The sequence below is a fragment of the Harpegnathos saltator genome, unplaced genomic scaffold, assembly GCF_003227715.2.
Source record: "Harpegnathos saltator strain DR-91 unplaced genomic scaffold, Hsal_v8.6 scaffold236, whole genome shotgun sequence".
Classification (NCBI taxonomy): Eukaryota; Metazoa; Arthropoda; class Insecta; order Hymenoptera; family Formicidae; genus Harpegnathos; species Harpegnathos saltator.
This window is the reverse complement of record NW_020230024.1, coordinates 833796-855475: the sequence shown is the minus strand read 5'-3', so window position 1 is coordinate 855475 and position 21680 is coordinate 833796. Positions and strand designations below refer to the sequence as shown.

The window sequence follows — 21680 nt, the reverse complement described above, 5'->3', positions numbered from 1 at the left end:
CGCATAAAATATGCGATGGAATGCGACGGAAACGTGACTAGATAAAAATGACAAGAAAAGAAAACAACCGAGTGTGTGCCGCCTGAATAACAGAAAATTAATTACTCGCGTCAAATTTACATAACAAGCGAACGCTGCGGCGCTACGATGGCGGCGGCGGCGGCGGCGGCGGCGGCGACGGCGGAACATTTTCGATCTTCGTTTGGTGTGTGTGTTTTTACGGGATTATTGATATACGAGTTGCCTTCCCTTTTTCTTTTTCATCGCCGCTGGTGACTAGCGAGAGTCCGAGAGGGTGGAAATTGGGACGCGGTAATTATTAATCAATTCCCGTATTAATTGTTTTCTGGGCGGCGGGCTTAAGTGGTATGTTGTGTTCTGGTTCTTGGCAAGCTCTGCCCCGTAACCGGCTAAAGTGTCATGCGAGAAGATTAATTACGTCGCGGCTACGTTTTATGTGTGTCATACGAGTGGGTACTCTCTTCTTCGTCCGCTCGATACGGCTCAAAGTAGGCGAGCTCGCGAGTGAAATCGGTTTTGGGGAAAATCGCGCAGGTGAGCCAAAGATAAAGATGATACGGCTTGGGAGAGCGTATGAATTTCATTGTGTAGAGTGACTTCGAGATGCGGCAGTATGTGGACGAAACTTCCCATATATCGATATAGCTCCGAAAATATATTTAATAAGTTATATAAAAATTAATTTCTCCGTAATTTAACTGCGCCTACATGGGCTTGATTTGTCCCGTAAAATCTTACAAGACCGATGGTTCGTTGGAGTACATCGGTAAAGAATAATTAGTATTTATTGCTTCTATTGTTTCTTATCATGTACACTCTCCTAAACGGGAGAAAGCTGGCTAGCTGTGATCCAAGATAGGGGTGAAAGGTTACGATGCTTTTGGCAAGTAAGCATGAATCCCGTAAGGCGAAGGTCTCATTAGGCGCCTTTCTCAGGGCAAACTTTATCATTTCTCCGAACAGACGTGACTCGCTGCTTGTACTCGACAACTGTCGAGCTCCCTTCTTCGCGGGGGGAGGGGGGGATGGAAAAAAGGGATACACGAAAATAAAAGAGATCCGCGGGAATGAGATTTCGCCGGTGCTCCGTTTCCGAGCCACGAAAGAGCCAAGTTAGTTTTATTTTACAATCCATCGGCTCCCGCGACACGCAGGGGTGAGCCTCGTCCCTCAGTGGCGGTACGATCGAAGGAGAAAGAGAGCGAGAGAGAGAGAGAGAGAGAGAGGGGGGGGAGGGGAGAAGGGAAGAAACGGGGTGAGAGAAGCAGAGAGGTGGAGGAATCCTTCAGGATGGTTGGACGGGCCTTGCAACGGGGGTGGAACGGCTGTCAACTAGTGTTTTAAAAGTTTGCGACAGCCTACAAATTGACTCGCTCAGTTCTTTTTAAAAGCACCGGCAACCAACCACGTCGCACAGCCGTCGCTCTCCGTCTGTCTCCTCGGCGCCAGGAGCGTGTCGACGACTGAAAAATCCAAAAGTATTACCTCGTCACAAGCAGGATAGACTGCCGTCTTCGTTTCGTTCGACAAAAATATTTATTTTCACTTCTTTCAACTTATCGCGAGCGTCGCTTCCTTTAGTTTATTCCCTTTGCTAATGAGGATAAATTGATTTGATAAGTCTACTGTTCGAAACAGTGTAAACTATATTACATGAATATTGTACCGCATCGAGGGTTGAATTTTTCTATCTGTCTGCTGATAAGTAGAAGTAGAGTAGACACTTGTTGAACGAAATTTTAAATCGCCCAATGCGTTTTTATCCATAAAGAAAAAAAAAATAAAATTGCAAAGATATAAGTGTAGTATATAGATGTGCGCGTGTTGTTGCGGAGCTGCGCAAGTGTTTTTGCAAACGCAAATCTACGAGTAGTAAGTAAGATACGATGAAACATCCGCAATAAATTGTCCCCGAGAACCTTTATCTATTATCCGTTACACTCTCGATCACTATTCTCGAGAGTATCGCGAAAAGTTGGGGCCATTCACGGACAAATCGGCCTCTATCCGAAGAGACGCACGATCCAGTATAGCGAATATGCTCGCGTGCGATTCGAATCCAGGAAGTTTAAAAGTATTCCGACGTAAAACGCGGCCATTTCTCATATTTTCTATGCAAGCACGCTCTCCACCGAGGGCGCATTTGATACACTCTATTAGCCGCATCTCCCGACTGATTTATGGAGTTGCTCTCTGCATTATTATACATTTCCCCCTCCGTTTCGAAAGCGGAATTCGCCGCGGCGAAGTTTAGTGGCTCGCGTATATTCCATTAGGCAAAGGAGATCAATGGATATTCTGCCGGCTTAATATCTAAATGCTCCGCAATGCCGCATAACTCGCGAATAAATCAGTGACATCGGCGAAGTGCCGGTGACTTATCAATCGGTGATTTTTATTCCGTGATGTAAAAGAACGTTGTCTCGCAAGTAGAAAATAAATATACTATATATCTGCAGCACAAGTCTCTTGCTGAGAGTCACGATGCTAAATCAGCGTTCGCAAAGTATCCGGAAAAACACTTGTTCGCCACTTCACCACACTGTTTTTTAAACGATCGCAGTCGCGAAACTTTCACAACATGCTCCGCGCTCGATGAGTTCACCCAGATCGTTTTCAGTAGTTCACACTTCACAACTTTCTTCAGCGCGTTTCGGCGTTATTTCGACAAGACGGTCGGTGGTCGCGGCGACTCGAACATCGAGAAGTTTTGCGAAAGGAACGACGGTGTCTTCGTGCAGCTGCTGTCTACAGGTGCCGGTAAAGGAATCGATATCGTAGTTACGTAGTTGACACGATCCTGCTGTTCATTGAACCATCGTTTTCGAGCCGTTTGCACGATCACCCAGAAGTATATGCTGACAACTGAAATGTTCGTCAAGTGTATATTCTTTGCATAGAAAATGTTCTGTATGCGTCACTTTGTGAAATTCCTGATTGATTTTTTTTAACGAAAATTTCGCAAATCATTCCGTAGTACAATTTAATTTTTTTAATATTAGACATTTCTTTTTATAATTATACATTGCATAATACGGCTGTCACATTTTCCGTGGAGTCCTCAAATTAAATGATATTCTAAAAATTTTCTTTTCTCAAAGACAAATCTCGGTATAATTCGTTCGCATTTCTTCCGGTGAGCGTAAAGTTCGCAAGGAGCGAACTACAGTTTATTATTCCAGTTTGGATCAGTTGGTAACCGCGGAGATAATGAGAAATTTGAATATACTCACTGAGATAAACGCTAGATACCGGAATGTACCACGCAGATTTCTCCAAAGCATCGTATTGCTGCTGGCTGTGTGACAGACGGATTGATAACGCCACAGACTGATCTATTATGCTAATCATTTGCAAATACATCCAAGGCACGGCGCACTTATGTCTTCTCTGTGAACGTACGCGGAAGTTAGCGCGGTCGTTAGCGAGTGGCGACAAGGTTGTTACGTGCTCGAAATATATCTCACGGATAAAGAGCGTCTGAGACAAATTTGTATTCGATCGGCGGCTTTATTCGCGACCTTTGTCGTGTGAGGACAAGAGAGAAGGATAAAGAAAACCGCAAACAAACTCTCGTAAACAAAGCGTTGCGTGGAATTCCTCAGCCTTTTAACGCCACGAATAATCTATAATTATGATATTAATATTCTACCGTTTGACCGGAAATTTATTTCGCTAATTCTACGTGATGTACTTTGATGAAACGCTCACCAATATTGAGCCCAATGCGAGACACGCGCTGGCTAGTAAAAATAGCAGAGCATATATGAAGAAACACGTCATGGCAATTTGAGCTGAAACATATGCGAAAGTCGGTTATCGATAATTTGCGGGAGCAATTTACGCATCTATCTACTAATCTACGCGATCGACATTTACCTCTCTTCTGTAGCTGCATGTTCCTCAAAGCCTGTATCCAATTCAGTCCTAGCATGGCCCAGATCTTGCAGGAATCGAAGAAGTCCTCCTCTCCTTTTCTCGAGAAGAAGTTGCTCATCGATACGTTTATCATTAGGATTGACACAGACTAAGGGAGAAAACGAAAAGCCGAATGACGACGGAAAATATAAATCTATAAAAGTACACGTTTTCTACTCCAATGTTCGACCAGTTTGCAAATTTATTCTTAAGACGGTGAGTAGTGTTTTTAACGATATCATTTATTGCTAATAACATCGATACTGTGTGCGAATGGTGTGATGTACGTGTGCATAAGATCTAAAAGCAAGTTTTTGTAATTCACGTCACTGAATATTTCGATGCAGTCACATTGCACAAGCGATGTTCTCGTTCTCGAGCACTTTTAACACACAGAGACCTTGTGACATTGACATGATTTCTTATCTGCCTCGATTGCGTCCTCGATATCGATGCGCTACACAAATCGGACCATTCTCGAATTGGTTGGCACAATGGAAAAGAGGAGAGAAGGGAAAGGATGAAGAAAGGAGTAAAAATTCGCGTCCGCGCGCGAATAATCCCGAACTCACCATTGTGTAAGTGCCGATTATCTTCGCCGCCAACGACACGCCGATGCAACTCAACTTATTCATGGCGAATGAAACTTTTCGTCTGAACACGTTGCCTCACGAGCACCGATTGCCTGCGGTTCCACCGACTACGCTTTTCGTGTTGCCTCGTCAGACGGCACTTGCACGAGACAGTGCAAAAGTGTAAACACACATGGCCGCGGGTAAACACACACGTTTAGAGCCGCGCAATCTTCGAGACGAGCTTCGTGTACCGTCGCGCCGCTCGAACAATCTCCCCGGTGTGTCAAAGCTGTTAACAAATATTCCTCCACGCTATTCTGACTCGCCGTGACGTTTGCTAGATGAAGAACTGGCTTTAACGGGCGCCACACTCACACGGCTATCCCGCTCTCGATTATCGCGATATCGTCGCGGCAGTGCTACCTGCGTCAGAAAGACGCGTCGATGATTCACATTAGCGTCGTAATAATGATAATCGAGTTTCGCCCATAGCGTTATTATATGCCGCTTTATCGTCGCATCTGAGTGGAAATGTCTTCAATTATCTCTACCGGTTTTTAAACCAGTTATTAAATTTACTTTTTATTGAAATATATGGATTATATACATATTTATACAAACATTGTAAGAATTCAATACGATAAATCATTTTCAATGAAGAAAATATATGTTATAACATATGCAATAATGTTATAACATATGCAAAAGTTGCAAGTGTCGCATTTTGAAGTATACGAGGCTTGTTGTTCCCGAAACATGTGTTGATTTATTATCGAGTACACGTATGAAAATTCTTTTTATTTACAATTTTGGGAAATTGAAACCTCTTGGGATTTGAAATTAAATTATTTAATATTTTTTGCTACATGTGTGTAATAATATACACAATGATGCTGAAAACACCGTAGGAAAATGTATTATGCACGTTCAAGAATATTAGGGAGTTTTTGCAATACCGTCTCTCAGATACGGTAAACGTAAATCGTGAATGCTAATGGTCGCGTACATTGCGACGTTATTTCTGAGCGAATAACATTCACGACTTACGTTTATCGTATCTGAGAGACGGTATTGCAAGAACTGCCTAATGTCTCTCATATTATCGACATTAGCGCACTCCAAATAGCACTCCGAACGTGCGCATGCGCGCATTTTACTGTATCTTGACAACGTGCGTGACCATGTGGTCCGACTGACTGCCCTGAGTTGCGTGATATTTTTGCGTATTTTATTGCGTGAAGTGTGTGTAAAAATAGTGTATGTAATACAGAACAATAATTATTTCCTGCTAAGCAGTTCACATTTTATTCACGATGGCAATTCAAGAAATGGACATTTGTTTAAACGTAACGGCAGAGCCAGTTGTTACCGCGAAGAAGGTAGGCGCTAGGTTAGGTTATGAGGTGTGTGAAAATAATGTGAACGTAGAAAATTTCAGAAATATCGCACAAGTTGCACATAATTAATACGTAGTAGTTTAATAAATACATAAGAATAGATGATTGAATTAACATATAATAAATGTTTTCGTTTCAACTAACAGAAAAAAGACAAGGTAGGTAAGACTTTGGTTAAAAGATTGAAGCACCAATCTTTGCAAGAAGGTACAACCGTTAATAATAAGGAATCGAAAAGAAATATGAATACACAAAAGATGGGAGGTAAAACAAGAATTAAACAGAAATCTCTATCGGATATCTTTGCTAAGAAATTAAAAGACACAAATGCTATTGCTCGTAATATACCACAACAGTCACAGGTTTCATCTCAAGCTAAAAATACAGAAGCTAAAGTTGTAGAAACAGGAAAGATTAAACAATCTGATACAATAGACAAAAAAGCTCCAGCATCTGACAAAATTCCATCCACTGTAAGTTCTGAAAGCACAAATGAACCGATGGTATCCTTTACAAAGGTGCTAAAAGGAGATATTGGTAAAACTTTGTTAGTTAGAAAGAGACATGCATCAGGGAATGAACAAAAGAAATCTCTTTCCGACATATTCTCAAGTCAAATAAAGAATCAGACGCAATTAAATATAAACACGATTCAAAAGCATGACATTAGTAGAAGTAATGTGCAGGACAAAGAATCTGAAATAGCAGCTAACGAACCATCCGCTTCAAGAGGTAAAAAGGGAAGAGCAGAAAATGATGGACAAAAAGGAAAGGATAGAAATAAAAAAATTGGAAAGAAATATAAAGAAAAGTTAGCAAATGATGACAGGGACTTAGACAAGAATCCAAGATTATCGCACAGACCTGGAGGAAAAATCTCCTCCTTGTTTGGCAATAATCCTGATATACCGACCATAGGCCAGAGATTCGTGAAACCTGTGGATGAGCCAATTTTTACAGAGATTACTTTTGAAGATCTCAATATTCATTCACATATGGTTAGTTTGTTATATATCTATTATATGGAGCAAGAACATATTGAGTATTAAAAATGTTCTCCGAAATCAATGATTTTCAATAATTTCCTCTTACAGATATCAAATTTAGCACAAAATATGAATATTACAAAGATGACTACGGTTCAACAGAAAGCGATTCCTCAAATATTCTCAGCTAAGGATATTTTAGTAAGATCTCAGACAGGTTCTGGGAAAACATTAGCATATGCCATACCCATTGTTGAATTATTACACAAAATCAGGCCCAAGTTAAATAGAAACTCTGGTTTGTTGGCTCTTATAGTTGTGCCAACAAGAGAATTGACTTTACAAACATACGAGTGTTTCATAAAATTGGTTAAAGTAAGTTAAGAAAACATTAAAAATGTATCATTATTTGTTTCACGCATGTACGCACATATCAGAGTTACATTTCAATCTTTTTAGCCATTTACATGGATCGTACCGGGATATTTAATTGGTGGAGAAAAGAGAAAAGCAGAAAAGGCTCGATTGAGGAAAGGATGTAACGTGTTAATAGCTACTCCCGGTAGATTATTAGATCACATGCAGAACACGAAAGCATTGAAATTGCATGAGGTGAAATATTTTGTGTTAGACGAAGCTGATAGAATGCTCGATATGGGATATGAAAAAGACATCTCTGGGTAGGTTTTTGCCTAGTTCTTTCAGCTTTGCAAAGAAGCGACAATTGTCGACGAATCGTCGGTGAAAACTGAATAGAATAACATATTAACGTCGATAGTTACGTATGATTAATACATAACATGCATATTCTATAATTTAGGATAGTGAGCGCTTTAAAAGTATCAAGTACTAACAAAGACGAATCAGGATACGATCCTATAAAAAAGCAAAATATTAAAAAGGTGTATACAGACGAAGATATCGAAACTCTAAAACAGGAAAGTACGGAAGAAAAAGATGATGAAATAACAAAAGGCAGTGCCGATAATGAAAAACAAAAACAGACGTATCATTCTAGTGATGACGAAGAAACCTCCAACTATGCTGTTCCAATGAAGAAAAAACAAAAAGGTACAAAACATTCTATTGCGGTTGAAAAATCCGTCTCGGAAGCGGAAAGTACTCGAGACATCGAGCAAAATCGCGAAGATAAAGATCAATCGAGAAGACAGACGATTCTACTTTCCGCGACATTAACGCAAGCCGTCGAAAAATTAGCGGGTCTGGCGATGCGGAGCCCGATCTTCGTTGACGCGGCTAAAGCAAATCTAGAAATGAGTGCCGGAGACGTCAGTGAGATCAATGAAGATTTGGTAGTGCCGCAAAGTGTGAGCCAAAATTACATAGTCACTCCACCTAAATTAAGAATGGTCACTTTGAGTGCTTATATCGCCGGAAAGTGTCAGGTGAGGAACACTTTGGTTGGAAAGGCGACATCGCGATTTTATTCGCGATCATTTGAAACTGTTTGTACAATTCTTTTTTTCTTTTTTCCCGTACGTTATGTAGACTCCCGGACAGCACAAAATACTGATATTTATGGCCACGCAAGACATGGTGGACTATCATACCGAGATTTTATCATCTATCCTTACGAAACCGATCAACGACGATGACGAAGACTCCGATCCGTTGGTTGACGTAGAATTTTTTAAACTGTACGGTAACATGCCGCAGAAAGAAAGGACGGAAGTTTTCAAAACGTTCAGGCAAGCGAAAAGCGGAGTACTACTGTGCACGGTGAGTCTCACAATTTCACAATTGCCGAAAATTGCACGAAACCTTCCAATTGTTTACAAAGATTATTTGCGGACGTATATCGGTTAAATGTTCTTTTATTAGATCGCCTACGTGCTATAAATATATCGCGTAGTGTAAGATGCTTCATAGACGTGGTATCAATTAATATTAAATAAAACTAAGAAGGAAGACTCGCGAAAGAGACAGCCTCGTAAAACGAAGAAAAGTCAGGTATATCTGCCGGCACTCCCCCGAGTTGTAAATTATCGCGCGGCTTACTCTTTCGGGAGGGAATTTAATATCTCCGGACCCACGCTGAGATCAGTGGTTAAAGATTATGCGGACGCATGAAGTTTTCGTAATGAGTATAATTACGATCATTTGTCAGTCCTGTATCCTAGTGTGTATATGTGTGTGTGTGTAGTTTCTTTACTCGCGGTGAAGCAATCGTTTAGTAAGTCGAAATTCGCAACAATATTACTTTTTTCTCTGTACGCAATTCCTGCGCCAGATAAATCGCAGCTTCGGCCGCGAGGTGCTTATCTAATGGTAGGATATTTTTAAATCGCATCGTTGATAGATACGCCGCCCCGAAATATTTATCTATTTACGGGATACTCGATAGAGGCGCCTGCTTGCTCGCTAATTGCATTCCGTGAACGGCATAATTAATCATGACGTTATAATGTTCGCGACGTAACGGGTAACTTTCTTTCCCCGTCGCTAATTACATTCGTATTACATCGGCCGAATTAATCCGATGTCGAATAACAGAGCACCTTTCTGATTTTCGCGCTGAACTCACGACGGCTATCTTAACCGTCGTAATTACCGGTGAAAGCGATCGATTTCGTCGTTAGACGCGCGCGGGGACTACCGAAAAACGAAATTGCGCTAGTCTCATTATATCTTTCCTCATCGGCCAATTTAGATTTTAACGTGAAATACTGTTATGGCGCTTTCACGTGTCCGAAAGTATCGCGGACATCGGAAGAACGCACACAAATGGAAGGAGAGGAAAAAAAGATTAAATCGCGGCAGGACGATGCGGATTGTGAACTTCACGATCGGCGTCACGCAAACGAGTGACAACTTACGCGCAGCGCGTGAGAATTAATTCTTTTCCATCAGGCGATCCCGTGATCGAACCGACGAAAATTCCGAAGTCTTGCCGCGAGTCCTCGTTATCCTCCCTTTCTCCCTTCCTTTCTCTCCTCCCTGTCCTCGTTAAGTCCTATACATCGCGATTAATTGGCGAGCCGTTCTTTCGGGTTGCGAGTCTGGGACTCGTGTCACGAATTATTATCGCGGGAAAGCGGGACAACACGATCGAATTTTATACAAAATTGATTCCGAACAGTCGAACGCTTGTCGTCGGACTTTATAGCTTCCCGCGCGAGCGGTATTCTCTCGCGCGGTCTTCATTCGTTCCCGAGATTCCTGCAGTACGCAGTAATTTATCCGGCGAGTCAAACTTTGAATAAAGAAATTACACTGCGAGTGGAACGATACACACCTCGCGGCGCGGCGCGACAAGGTGAACCGATTAAGATGCCGAGAGATTGAAATTACGATCGAACGTGCATTTGCATCTCTTTAGAAGCACGCGAGTGTACAATAACCGGAGATCCGCGCGCTGCTTTATAATGATTTAAAGGTCGATCGATGTTCCGATATTCATTACCCCGAATGAACACGTCCCGATCTGTCCTCGCAAATCAGCGTCGTCCGTGCGTGTTTTTCACGTAATTCGTCACGTCATTCGTACATTCGCGAGTTCGCATCGACGTGTGTATGCGGCGTTTCCAACATCGACACGGGCACGAGGCAGAGGAGGGATGGGGCGGAGGGTGGAAAGCGGAATAATTTACTATGTACTTAGAGAGACGTCGGGCATATTTAACTCTTTAATGTTGATCCGCGGAATGTGCGATGGCAGCCGCCCACGTTTTACGGCGTCGCTACCACGTAGGTTTTACGGCGGCGTTATTAATTTCCACGTTGAAAAGCCCGTTGAGGGCACCCGCGCGGCCGGAATGTTCCGCGGCTCTCAGCGGTGGTGGATCCGGATTCACCGGTGTGATCTATGGCCCGAGTGAGATGTTTTGAGGGGGCAATCCGTTCTCGATCCTGCAGCCCGCGAGCTCGGTCCCTTTCTTAAACGATCGTTTGTCTTAATCGCCGCCATCGATCGCCGCTTTCTTTCGATCGCGCCACGAAACCGGTGGCAAGTACCGTGCTTGTATCATTTTAATGCGCTAAGTGCACACGTAAGCTCCGCTTACACGTCGCCGCGCGAATCATTGCCAGGTGCTTTGCAAAGTTTGCGTCAAGCTTCCGCCCGGCAGAAATCTGCCTTTGAAAAAAATTCACCGTAGCGGCGACCGTAGCGACAGAATGAATTAAAATATCCGACGTGGGTGACTTCCCATTTCATTTCCGATGTGACGTACGTGTTAGGATTTTCTCCTTTCAAATTGGCTCTCTCTCTCTCTCTCTCTCTCTCTCTCTCTCTCTCTCTCTCTCTCTCTCTCTCTCTCTCTCTCTCGATTTTTCGTGAAGAAAAACATCAATACCGATCACCTCGTGATTTTCTTCTGCTTCTCCATCTCCCGCGTGTGAGTTGTCCTCGTTCCTAATTTATATTCTTAATTGTACGTAATCAAAAGCTAGCTAGAGATTACTTTCTCTTTGTACCGATATTTATCGAGGCGTCGAGTGTAACGGAGGGGAGTTTCACGGGGCGAGCCCCGGGGAAAAGGATATCGGTCCAATCGATATTTATTTCGAGAGGTCGGAGGCTCCTTTCTCGTATTCCTTCACACTGGCGCCCGGGTCGCGCCATCGTCGACGTGTGTTGAATTAATAGGAGGAAAAGATGTAATAAGAATACACGGATACGTCCGTATCGTGCCGCGAAAGAATTCCGGGGTGCCGCGACGCCCCCCCACTGGTGGTCTGGGATTAGTCCCCGGGGCCCGTCAAGCGGAGAGAGGCTCCGTGCGCTCTCTCGACACGGTAAATCATCGACTAGCCGAACGTAGAAAATCAGGGCCGTGCTCAAACGTTCGCCGTTGGGGTCTCGCAGCGGGCGCCCGCTGCCAGCCGCGCGCATTCACGTCGCCACAAAACGAGAAATCACGTCGCGGTTTGTAAGACATTTGCACCAGCAGCAGGTCGCAGACTCGCCGTTGCCTCTTCTTCGTGCAGTCTACTACTCGAGATTAGGAGCGCGATAACTAGCGAAGTGACACTGTCCCGGAATAAGACAAGTCGCACCGTTAGAATACGTCAGGTCCCGATTTCGCCTCGAATTGCTTCACGTCGGGGAAAGGAAGAGTCAAGACTGTACGAGAGAATCGCAAATATGAGCGTTAATGGCGGATATCTTAATCGATCACGAATCAAGGCGATCTCACTTCTCTTTATCGAGGAAACGGAACGGAAAGCATTCGCTGGAGAGACAAGTTGGATAAGTCGCTTGGCGATGAGGTGTGAGATGTGCTTCCTCTTTTCAATTGTTTAGGATGTCGCAGCACGAGGATTGGACATGCCCAAGGTGGACTGCGTCGTTCAGTATACGGGACCGACTTCGGCCAGGGATTACGTTCATCGAATCGGTAGGACCGCACGCGCCGGGTCCTCCGGCACGGGGACGATCTTCCTGACGCCCTCGGAGATCGACTTCGTACGGATGCTCGAGTCGAGGCGTATCAGAATCAAACAGCAGGACATGAACGATGTCTTGGACAAGCTGTTGGGGCCTCTTTCTAAGCACAACTCTGTGCAAGCGGCGGCTACCGCTCTTCAAAACGACTTTGAGAATCTGCTCTTGGAGAATCGGCAGCTTAACGCGAAAGCGTGCAAAGGTGAGCGTTGCTGCTTTACAATGCCACGATGTGTGCACGCAATCGATCCTTCGCATCGGCTTTGAAGTGTCGGAAATTGATTTGCCATCATGTCGTTGGCTAAAACGAGACCGAGACATAACACTCACGGACGAGATACTAACGCCGAGTTTGCGAGCCGGTAATTTACTGATGAAACTACACGAAATTTTGAGCGAGACACGGTAGTGAGATAAATCGTTGTGTGTGTCGTGGCAGCGATTAAATAGCTTTTTCGCTGTTATCGGCATGTATACTCGAGTGCATACTTCAAGAGGCGCGCGTGCAACAAAAGCTTAAATCTTCGCCGTCGCGGGCGAGGGTCGGCGAGGTGTTGATGAGGAGTCGCGAAGGATGAGCTGAACATCTACTTTGACGCAGTTGGATTGTAACGAAAGCGAGCTGACTTCAGGGTAGACTAAGCCAATTCCAACGAGCGCCCTCCTCGCATATAAAGCAACCCCTGCGCGCACACGTTATGGGGCTCTTATTTCGTCTCCCTTCACATTCGCCTCGTTCGCCACTTGGATATTTACATAGTCTATGGGCGAGGAGGGATGATCCTGTTTGCTATGCCGCGGTTACTCTATTAGGGTCGTTACGGAGAAGAATTTATTTGCTGCAATAATAAATCCATTATACCCGGTCTGATACTCGTGAAGTGAAGACATTAGCCCTCTTCGCGCACACGATGAACTGTGTTTTTTTTTTTCTTTTTTCCTCCCGCGGGTCCGTCCGTCTTTTCGTATAAATATCGTCAATTAACTTGTTGCTTCCTTATGTATAAAATGCCTCCTTTATTCGGTCGCTTTACCTGAAAAAGTGCTCGAAAGTAACTCGATCGTTTCTAAGTATGAATATTTATATTCACAGAGCTGTACAATTGAATGCCACTGTCGAGTCTGGAAAATCCGAGGGAAATGTCCGTCTTATTAAGGCGGTAATGACGACGTAATGCGAAACGATTCGCGACGATTACTTTCGTGAGAGTGCATTAACGACTCTGTCGCGATACTGTGGTCGATTGCTATGACCGCACGAACGACAAGCGATACCAAAAAGGAAATTCAGGATCATTAATCTTTTTAAGAGGTTTTCGAGCTTCGAAATTGTCCCGCATCAGCCGAGGCTTTACACGAAGGTTAGCCACGGTTTTTGAGCGCTTAGCCGTTCCAGATTTGAGTGACGTTACACAGCTAACCACTTGACCGTTCCTCCGCACGTAGCCGGTGATTGATAGATTAATTGCCGCCGGCGTCGGTCGTGACCCCGGTATTGCACTTTTCGCATGGGAACTGGGGTTACGGGGGGAACGAACGGGAGGTGTTTGTGTGTGTGTGTGTGTGTATGTATCGGCAAAAGTAATCGTACCTGTAAACAATACTTACTCTGGCAAATTCTTCCCTTCTTGACGAATAGAAATATTCAAAAGTACTTAATTAATTTCTCATGAGAGAGATAGCGTGCCACTTGCTACGCATTGCTTCGCCATTCTCAAAGTAAGCTACTTATCATTCTCCAGGACTTGCAATTTTTCCTCGCGAAGAAAAATAATCTTCAGCGATCTAAGCGATATTTTATGTTTGTGTGTGTGTCTCTCTCTTTTTAATGGTTTCTACAATTTCTCATCTAAAGTCAGATCTGCTGGTTGACTCGAGACCATCAGTTATTTCTGAGTCGGCGAGATAACATCGCGTACCGGACGTAATAATACGTAATAATACACAGTACACTTCAATGTTGGAATTAAGATCGTAAAGACGTTCGCGCAACAGACGCACAATGGGGAATAGTGCGGTACGTGGGCGATATCCTCGCGGCAATTCCGAAATTTATTTAATTCGCGACCGATGCGCGGCGGAGGCTGGCCGACGAGCGGAGAAGTGGAAATCTCGCTAATTCGTAACATTATCACCCCAATAGAGCCGAACAGCCTTCAATAGCAAGTACAGCTCTATAGAATGACCCCCGAGCCGAATGCGACCCTCGCCACTAACCTGAGGGATTCATCCACTCCATCCCATATATACGTTTTGAGCCTCGTGTCGGCGCTCGCCTATATCCCATTCGTCGTAGTTCTTCGCTAGCATTTTTTAATAAAACTTGACAGGACGAGGGTAATTAATATACGATGGCATCTCGCTCGTAGTAGATTTCATCATCGGATAGTTCCATTCGATCGCCTAATTCACTCAGATCACCTACATTTACGCATATAACAATATAGAAATTGAATTGATGTGTTTTCACGATACATCAGATCATATTTGCACGACTCTGAAGCGATCAATTCGCATCTCTGCTTCACATTTTTTCGAACGAATTCAAAATCGACCTTTTACAAGGCAACGCTTTCTTTGAATCAAAGAAAGAGCCACTTCGCTCAATTATATCGCCGGCATATTTTTCGACGGTCGTCGACGATCCGATCTCGCGCACTCGTCTCGCGAGTTAGATCGAATTCAGTGTACATCGCTCGCGCGCCTTTCACAGGGGGTGGCCGACACAATCCAACCACTGAATGTGACTTCCGCCAAAACCACTTACGCTTTGTGGCGAGAGACTCTTAACAATGCGATACAGGATACAAATACAATAAGACGCAGTTACATCACTTAGGAACAATGCTACCCCACTCTTACACCCCGTTCTCTCCGCCTCTCCGGCTTCTCAGCTAGACACACCGCCCCCGCGTGTGATTTATGTGCTAAATGGAGAAAAACATTTCTCCCTTTTCAACGCTGACACCAAGCCACGAGAAAGACTTCAGCGGGCTTTCTTATGCGCGGAAGGGAGGAGGGGTCGGGATTGAAAGCAGACGGAAATCAGGACGGAAAACGTCGGGACATAAGTCCGACCGCGAGAGAATTATGAAAATTGCGGACACTTGTGCGCGCGGGCGGAAGGTCCGAACGGAACGCGTTTACTCGCGACTCTGAATCAGTCGTATCGATTGACTTTCGAACGAAAGAAACTCGCTCGCTCGGTCGGATACTAAAAACAAGTCTCAGCTTCTGCGCTGCATTTAATTGGTTAGGAAAAAAAGAAAAGAAATAGGAGCAGTTCACTGTACAAAACGAGGGATTTAAATATTTCTCTCATTCGACAATTGTCATCAGCGACGATAATAATAATTGGCAATTATCGGTCTAGCGTTTAGAGATCCTGCTCTTTGAGACGCGCACAGAAATGAGACGGCCTACAAACCGGAGAACCGGAGAACCAAATTCGTCCACTCCCGCCGGGAGTCGGGAGATTTTTCGCACGGAACGGCGTGCCGGCGCGCACATGTTGAGTTCTCTCAGGACCAGAGATCCCCCGAGTTTCTCACCCGCGCGCACAAGCACGAGACGTTAAGAAGGGACGCGAGGGTGACTATTAGCTGCAGCACTTGACTCGACTACTCCCCCCCCCCCTCCTCCCTCGCCGTTAATGCCCCTTAATAGCCCGCCACGGGGCGCGCACACACCCCACGGAATCGCGCGGGCCAACCCCCGTGGAACCTAATGGAACTGCGATTAATAAGGGCGCACTACATGTAACTGATCATTACATCCGAGTTGCACGTGACCTCTTGAGCGTAGGACGCGAGCGAGATGAGTGTACTCGAAGAAGATGCCGCGCGCCTCTCGCTTTTTAGACTTGATTTCGTTCAGTAGATAAAGTCTAATGTCTCTCACTGTGCTGAATGCAACGCATGTGTGTGTGTGTGTGTGTGTAACGACTAATTATGACGTGTGAAAGTGTTGAATTGATCAATCGATCTGAGACTGATTGCGAATTAATTAATGCACTTTGCAGCATGTTTCTTTCTCATCACGTGTAATAGAGAACTAACAACGTAACAAAATTCGACAAAATGTGTCTTCAGTAGGGACGAGCGATGATCGACGTGACAATCGTTTCATCTTGCACGATAATCTTTCTCCTCTTTAGCGTACGCCTCCTGGGTGTGTTTCTATTCGAGTTACCCCCGCGACATGCGCGAGATATTCAATCGGAAGGCGCTTCACTTGGGTCACTATGCGAAGAGTTTCGCATTGAGGGATCCGCCGCAGCGAATCGGCGGGATCAGCAAGAGACTACGCGAAGAAGAGAGCTCGAGGCCCAAGCACAACAATCGACTGTCAAACAAGCCGTAAGTACAGTCTCGTTCGGTGACTTTTACGTCGCATTAACGTACGAATTCCTTCTCTTCGAATGTCAACGACCAATGTGCTTCCAAAGTCCCGTTTACTCCTACCGAGCCCCTCATTCGTCCTCAGCTCGGAGTTCAGAGGCGTACAATCCGCGTCACGCACAATTGCGGCGAACAATATGCTCCCATTTCGGCAGAGAACAGCACAAATGGTCCGGCTCTTGACCCGCTCAGCTGACATTTCAGCCAGGCGATCGCAGACTCCATCGTCTCCGGAGTGACGGTATTAATGACGGATTCACGCGTGGCTTAGCGTGCTAACCGTGGCGCACATCGCCGGCTCTCTCCCTCTCCTCCCCCTCTCTCTCTCTCTCTCTCCCTCCCTCCCTCCCTCCCTCCCTCCCTCTCCCTCTGCCGTTGTCCGCGCGTTTATCGCACGTAGGACACGCACACGCCGCGACTAGGACAGCTCGTGCGGCTCCTAGAGAGGTTGTACGCATCAAAACTGTCGCTCTGTGTCATCCGTCATGTACGACGAACGGGCGGACGTGCTCTACGGTGGCTGGCAGCGCCATAAGCCATACGGCTCTCATCGTGGTCGTCCTCGTTGTTCTCCATTCCCCTGGCCTTTCCCTCCATTTCACTCCATCTAACTCGCATTGTCTCGCTCACTCGCGACAAATGTGTCTCATTCCTCTCTCTCCTCCCCGCTCTGCCTCGTACTCTCGCTCTCTGTCTCCCTCGGTCTCGGTGTCTCTCTCTCTCTCTCTCTCTTTCTCTTTCTCTCTCTCTCTCTCTCTTTCTCTTTCTCTCTCTCTCTCTCTCTCTCTCTCTCTCTCTCTCTCTCTCTCTCGTTCTATCTTCAGCGGTGTGCATTTCACATGGCACTCTGCTGGCTTCTCTGCCCTTCTCCAGGCTTCTCTCCGTCGCTCTCCATGCCTCTCTCTCTCTCTCTCCCCCCCCCCCTCTCTCCCTCTCTCTCTCTCTCTCCATTGTTCATAATTATACAATACGGCTATTAAACAGACTGATGCGACCGCCACTTCCGGCCGTGGCTGCGCCATTTACGGAAACCACGGGACGAGCACGAGCCTCCCTCTCCTCTCTTTGCCCCCGTCGTTCCGTCTCGCTCGCGTTCTCGAAATCCTGACCGTCACCTCTATCCGCGGCCCGTTCCTCCTCGCTCGTGTGCCCTCCCGCGTGCCCTGATTTTTCGACTCGCGCGCTTTCCACTCGTGCATCGTTTTCGATTTCAATGTCGTGGGATGCGCAATTTCTTCACTTCACGTGATTCATTCACTTCCGTGATTCACTTACGTGATGGGAGATCGAGACGCGGGATAGGACACTGAGCCGAAGCTTCAGCCGAACTTTTGCATTTTTCCACGGCGAATAAATACGGCAATTATATTTATGTTCCGTGCAGCGCCGAGATCCGAGCGTCTAATCTAATCTCCATACGCCCCGGTACTTTTGCATCGTGGTGCTTGCCACGTTCCCGCCTCATTTGGCCCGTCGCGCTTTCCTTTATCACCGCCGCAAACGAGCCAAGGTCTAACTACGACCACGTCGCTGTACTTCGTAATTTCTGTCTACGCCAACGTGGAGCGTTCCCTTCTGCTTCATGTATCACGTCGCGGCCTGCATCACACACGCGGCCACCCTCCGGCCTTTTTACCGGGGAGCTTTATAATTCCTGTGTTCTCCGGCGATCATTTGCCTACGCTGCTGTTGCCGCACGTTCTCTCTCTCTCTCTCTCCCCTCCTCTCTTTCTCTACAAGCAGCACAGTCTCCTCTATCTCCTCTTTGTTTTTTTCGCATTACGCGCGGTGAATCTTTTTCCCCGGGACCGGCATTACGCATTAACGTGTTTAATGCGATTTGAATGGGCGTGCTTTGGGTGAACACGACGGGCAACCGACTGGTGCCCTCCACCCGGGGAGAGAACGAGTCAGTTTTAATGGGTGAAAGGCGGGCACTGAGCTGACGGTCCAATGGATCGAGAGACGACCACGGTGTACGCCTCTGTGGGTGCGATTACCTATGCAGCTGTGTGTGTGTGTACATATGTGTGCCTAGCCCATGTGTGCTCGCAAAGATGTATGTTCTGTGTGTGTATGCCCGCCGCGGGTTCACACCGTCCTCCTTGCAGCCGATCGCTGCGAAACACTATTCAACCAAGTTCTGCGTAGCCATCAATTCGCATATGCTTTGCAATTGCAACGACCAATGTCATCCTATGGCTTGCAGGCACGACGGCCAATGTCCCGCGTCCGTGCATTCCTCTCTCATCGGCACTCTTTCCGCTTTCAATTCGCGACATTTGGTCGCGAACCGGGTTTGGCGAGACCGAGACAATGCCGCCAATGAATTTACTCCCCCTGGTTGACTAATTTATATTTTACTTTTTATGATAACACGACACGCGCGCGCGCAAAGCTTGGGCGATATTTCTCAAGCTTTCCTATGCGCGTTTCTTCGCAGATTTCTCCGCAGTCGAGAGAGAAAACGATGTTGATTCCGCCGCGGCAGAATTAATAATAAAACGTCGTGTATGTACGCGAACCGCCGACTAAACGGGAAGTGCCATAGGCCGTAAAGGAAGATAATGCGTATTTCGTGCGTGACGCCGAGCGGTGGACAAAAAGCGGAGTGGCGAACATGAAATTCGGTACGGCAGTTGCTGGAAGCCCACCTCCGTCCATCCGCAGGGTGTATCCTCGATTTTGATGCGTGCTCGCTCGCGCGCGCGCTCCCTTGCCTTTTTTTCTTTTCCTCAATTTCCGATTACCGTGCTCTGTCCTCACCACATGTCGTTTACGTCGAATTACCGAAAATTGCCGGTTAGTCCTAATGCGAGAATTAAAGCGCGCGCCGGGTGCCACGCTTTTCAGATCCGACGGAGTGTCACAAAAGGTACCAAAGGGTCAAGACGGCGAGGGACAAAGAACGGGGTTACTGAAGAGGGTCAGGATGCTCAATACCTCCGAGTACGACAGTGGCCTCGAACCCCTGAAGAAGCCAAAGAAGCAACCGGGAGCTTCGCGCTGATCGCGACTCGACACATTGTAAACAGAATGCGATCTCACACCTTGCAAACGCGCATTCTTTCTCTGTTTTACCCTTTATCGAAACTGACTATTCCGTTACGGAATGTATATTTCAAGCTCTGTTGATACTTACAATTTACATTCTTAGATACCTGTTGTTTATTTTACCTTCCCAATAATTTTTTAATACGGAAACATACATATTTTGAGTTTGATAATGCTCTCGATATTCGGGATATTTTGATACTTTTTTGTTTTTTTTCTTCATACATTTTGATGCTGATGTCTTTGACAGATATTACAGATTTTCAGCTGCTCGAAACACCTGAGCGACTTTAAAACTCGCGGCTTTTCCACGCGAACCCCACCGCGATATTTACGCGGCTTCAACCGCGGTTTCTACTTCAGCAGCAGCGTGCGTCTGCAGTCGCGCAATCGTTTAACGTCATTTCCATAATGATCTCCAGTTTGCCCGTGATTGTTGCCAATCAGTGATAAATACGTTGCGGCAGAATGCGCCACGACGAAAAACGCCGGCTTCGGGGAAATTAAGTGTAACGATATCGCGTTAATCGCACAGAGAGAGAGAGAGAGAGAGAGAGAGAGAACGCGGGCTTCGGCCGGAGTGGCCGCTTTCGCGGTCACGAGATTGCCCAGCGTTTAAACTCCCTTTTCGCTGCCCCGGTTCCGCTTATCTCGTTCTCCTCACGATAATTAGCAATCGCAATTCTGATAGTACGTACTTACAAAACCGCCACTTCGCCCCGGCGTCATAACGATATCACGCTAATTGCGCTTTCGTTTCCACTCGAGCACACCTACTCTACCGAGCGGTCACGAAATAGCGGCTCGCGCTCGCGATCGTTAGAGTCAGCCACCGGTCGTTACGAACTTACATACGTACGTAAGTTTCAAATACGCAATTCAATGCGGCCCTATTACTCCTCCGTCACCGCCGCAATTTGACAAGCGCCGACACGCCGGATCGATCGGGGTTCTCAGCCTTTGTAATCTAAATTTACACCGGTCGGCCAGCGTCGGAGCGACGCGTGCAACGCTGGGCGGGAGACAGGGGAGGGGGCCGAGGGGGGACGTACATACGCGCCGTGGGGCGAGAGCGCGTTACACATTGAAATTAGGAATTTCGCCGGCCAGACTAATTTGCCAAAGGTTGCTAAAGAGCCGAGCGCGCAGTCCGGCGCGCGGTGCTTCTTTCCTCGGCTTCCTCGGACTCGATTTCAGGCAGCGCGCGCGAGGGCTCCCAAGAGAGAAAGAGAAAGAGAAAGAGACACGCCACAAAGAACCTCGCGCACGTGATTGCACAGCTATGTGCCTGCAACGAACGGGAACGCATTTTTGCGAGCAGGGCCGGCGGGTAGAGGGGCCCGGGAAGAAGGCAACGTGTCGGACACGCGGGGCGCGTCGACGAGGGGCTCTCGTCGAGTTAGTGAGAGAGAGAGAGAGAGAGAGAGAGAGAGAGAGAGGGGGGAAGTTGGAGGGGGAGAGAGAGAGGACCCCTCGCGGAGGAAGCGCAGCGAACAGACGTCACGAAGGCGACGGGTGGAGGACGTGGCGGGCGCGCGGAGAGGTATGATTAATACGCGAGCATTATTTTCGGATTTTTTGCCGCGCGATCCGCGAGCGCAAATTGCTTGCAAATAAAGGCGGCGTCGGGGCGACTATCGCCGCCGGTAGGACGACCGACTCGGCGGCGGCAGCGACGACGACGGCGGCGGCGGTGGCGGCGGCGGTGGCGGCGGCGGTGGCGGCGGCGGAACGACGGAAAGGAAGTCACGGAAGGAGGCCGAGAGGAGAGCTCGTCCCGAGCTTAATTTAATTTAATTATGCCCTCTTTCTTCGCTACCAGCGCACCCGAAGATAGATGGCGGCCACGGAATCTCGCACGTCTCGCCTCGGCTCGTCGCGCCGCGCCGCGCCGCGCCGCCCCGTGCGAGCGTAACCGCGAT

At 46.7% G+C, this 21680-nt stretch overlaps 2 protein-coding genes across 3 annotated transcripts; one reads left to right on the top strand and one right to left on the bottom strand.

Moving 5' to 3' along the window:
• Positions 1–2399: 2399 nt before the first annotated feature.
• Positions 2400–4975, bottom strand: LOC105180933 (uncharacterized). The gene is made up of 5 exons (XM_011137292.3): positions 4512–4975; positions 3901–4048; positions 3733–3815; positions 3255–3411; positions 2400–2886 (listed from the first exon to the last, which is right to left on the bottom strand). The coding sequence occupies exons 1-5, from the start codon at positions 4572–4574 to the stop codon at positions 2681–2683; spliced, it is 657 nt and encodes a 218-aa protein (XP_011135594.2). The 5' UTR covers positions 4575–4975; the 3' UTR covers positions 2400–2680.
• A 611-nt stretch (positions 4976–5586) lies between these two features.
• On the top strand, positions 5587–19862 carry LOC105180934 (probable ATP-dependent RNA helicase CG8611). Of its 2 annotated transcripts, none has more exons than XM_025298721.1 (9): positions 5587–5917; positions 6058–6909; positions 7006–7272; positions 7357–7577; positions 7718–8303; positions 8407–8637; positions 12164–12506; positions 16461–16662; positions 19558–19862. In XM_025298721.1, the coding sequence occupies exons 1-9, from the start codon at positions 5828–5830 to the stop codon at positions 19712–19714; spliced, it is 2949 nt and encodes a 982-aa protein (XP_025154506.1). In that variant the 5' UTR covers positions 5587–5827; the 3' UTR covers positions 19715–19862. The 2 variants fall into 2 exon arrangements, with proteins under 2 accessions (XP_025154506.1, XP_011135595.2); XM_011137293.3 differs by having other exon boundaries at positions 5589–5893.
• The last annotated feature ends 1818 nt before the right edge of the window (positions 19863–21680 follow it).

Bases quoted from the DNA above. Each gene is read 5' to 3' on its own strand.
- LOC105180933 (XM_011137292.3), bottom strand. From the start codon at position 4,574: ATGAATAAGTTGAGTTGCATCGGCGTGTCGTTGGCGGCGAAGATAATC. The intron at 4,049-4,511 runs GTGAGTTCGGGA...TTTCTCCCTTAG, and splicing joins TAATCGGCACTTACACAATG to TCTGTGTCAATCCTAATGAT. The intron at 3,412-3,732 runs GTGAGCGTTTCA...GTACGTTCACAG, and splicing joins TCGCATTGGGCTCAATATTG to AGAAGACATAAGTGCGCCGT.
- LOC105180934 (XM_025298721.1), top strand. From the start codon at position 5,828: ATGGCAATTCAAGAAATGGACATTTGTTTAAACGTAACGGCAGAGCCA. The intron at 7,578-7,717 runs GTAGGTTTTTGC...TCTATAATTTAG, and splicing joins TATGAAAAAGACATCTCTGG to GATAGTGAGCGCTTTAAAAG. The intron at 16,663-19,557 runs GTAAGTACAGTC...CACGCTTTTCAG, and splicing joins AATCGACTGTCAAACAAGCC to ATCCGACGGAGTGTCACAAA.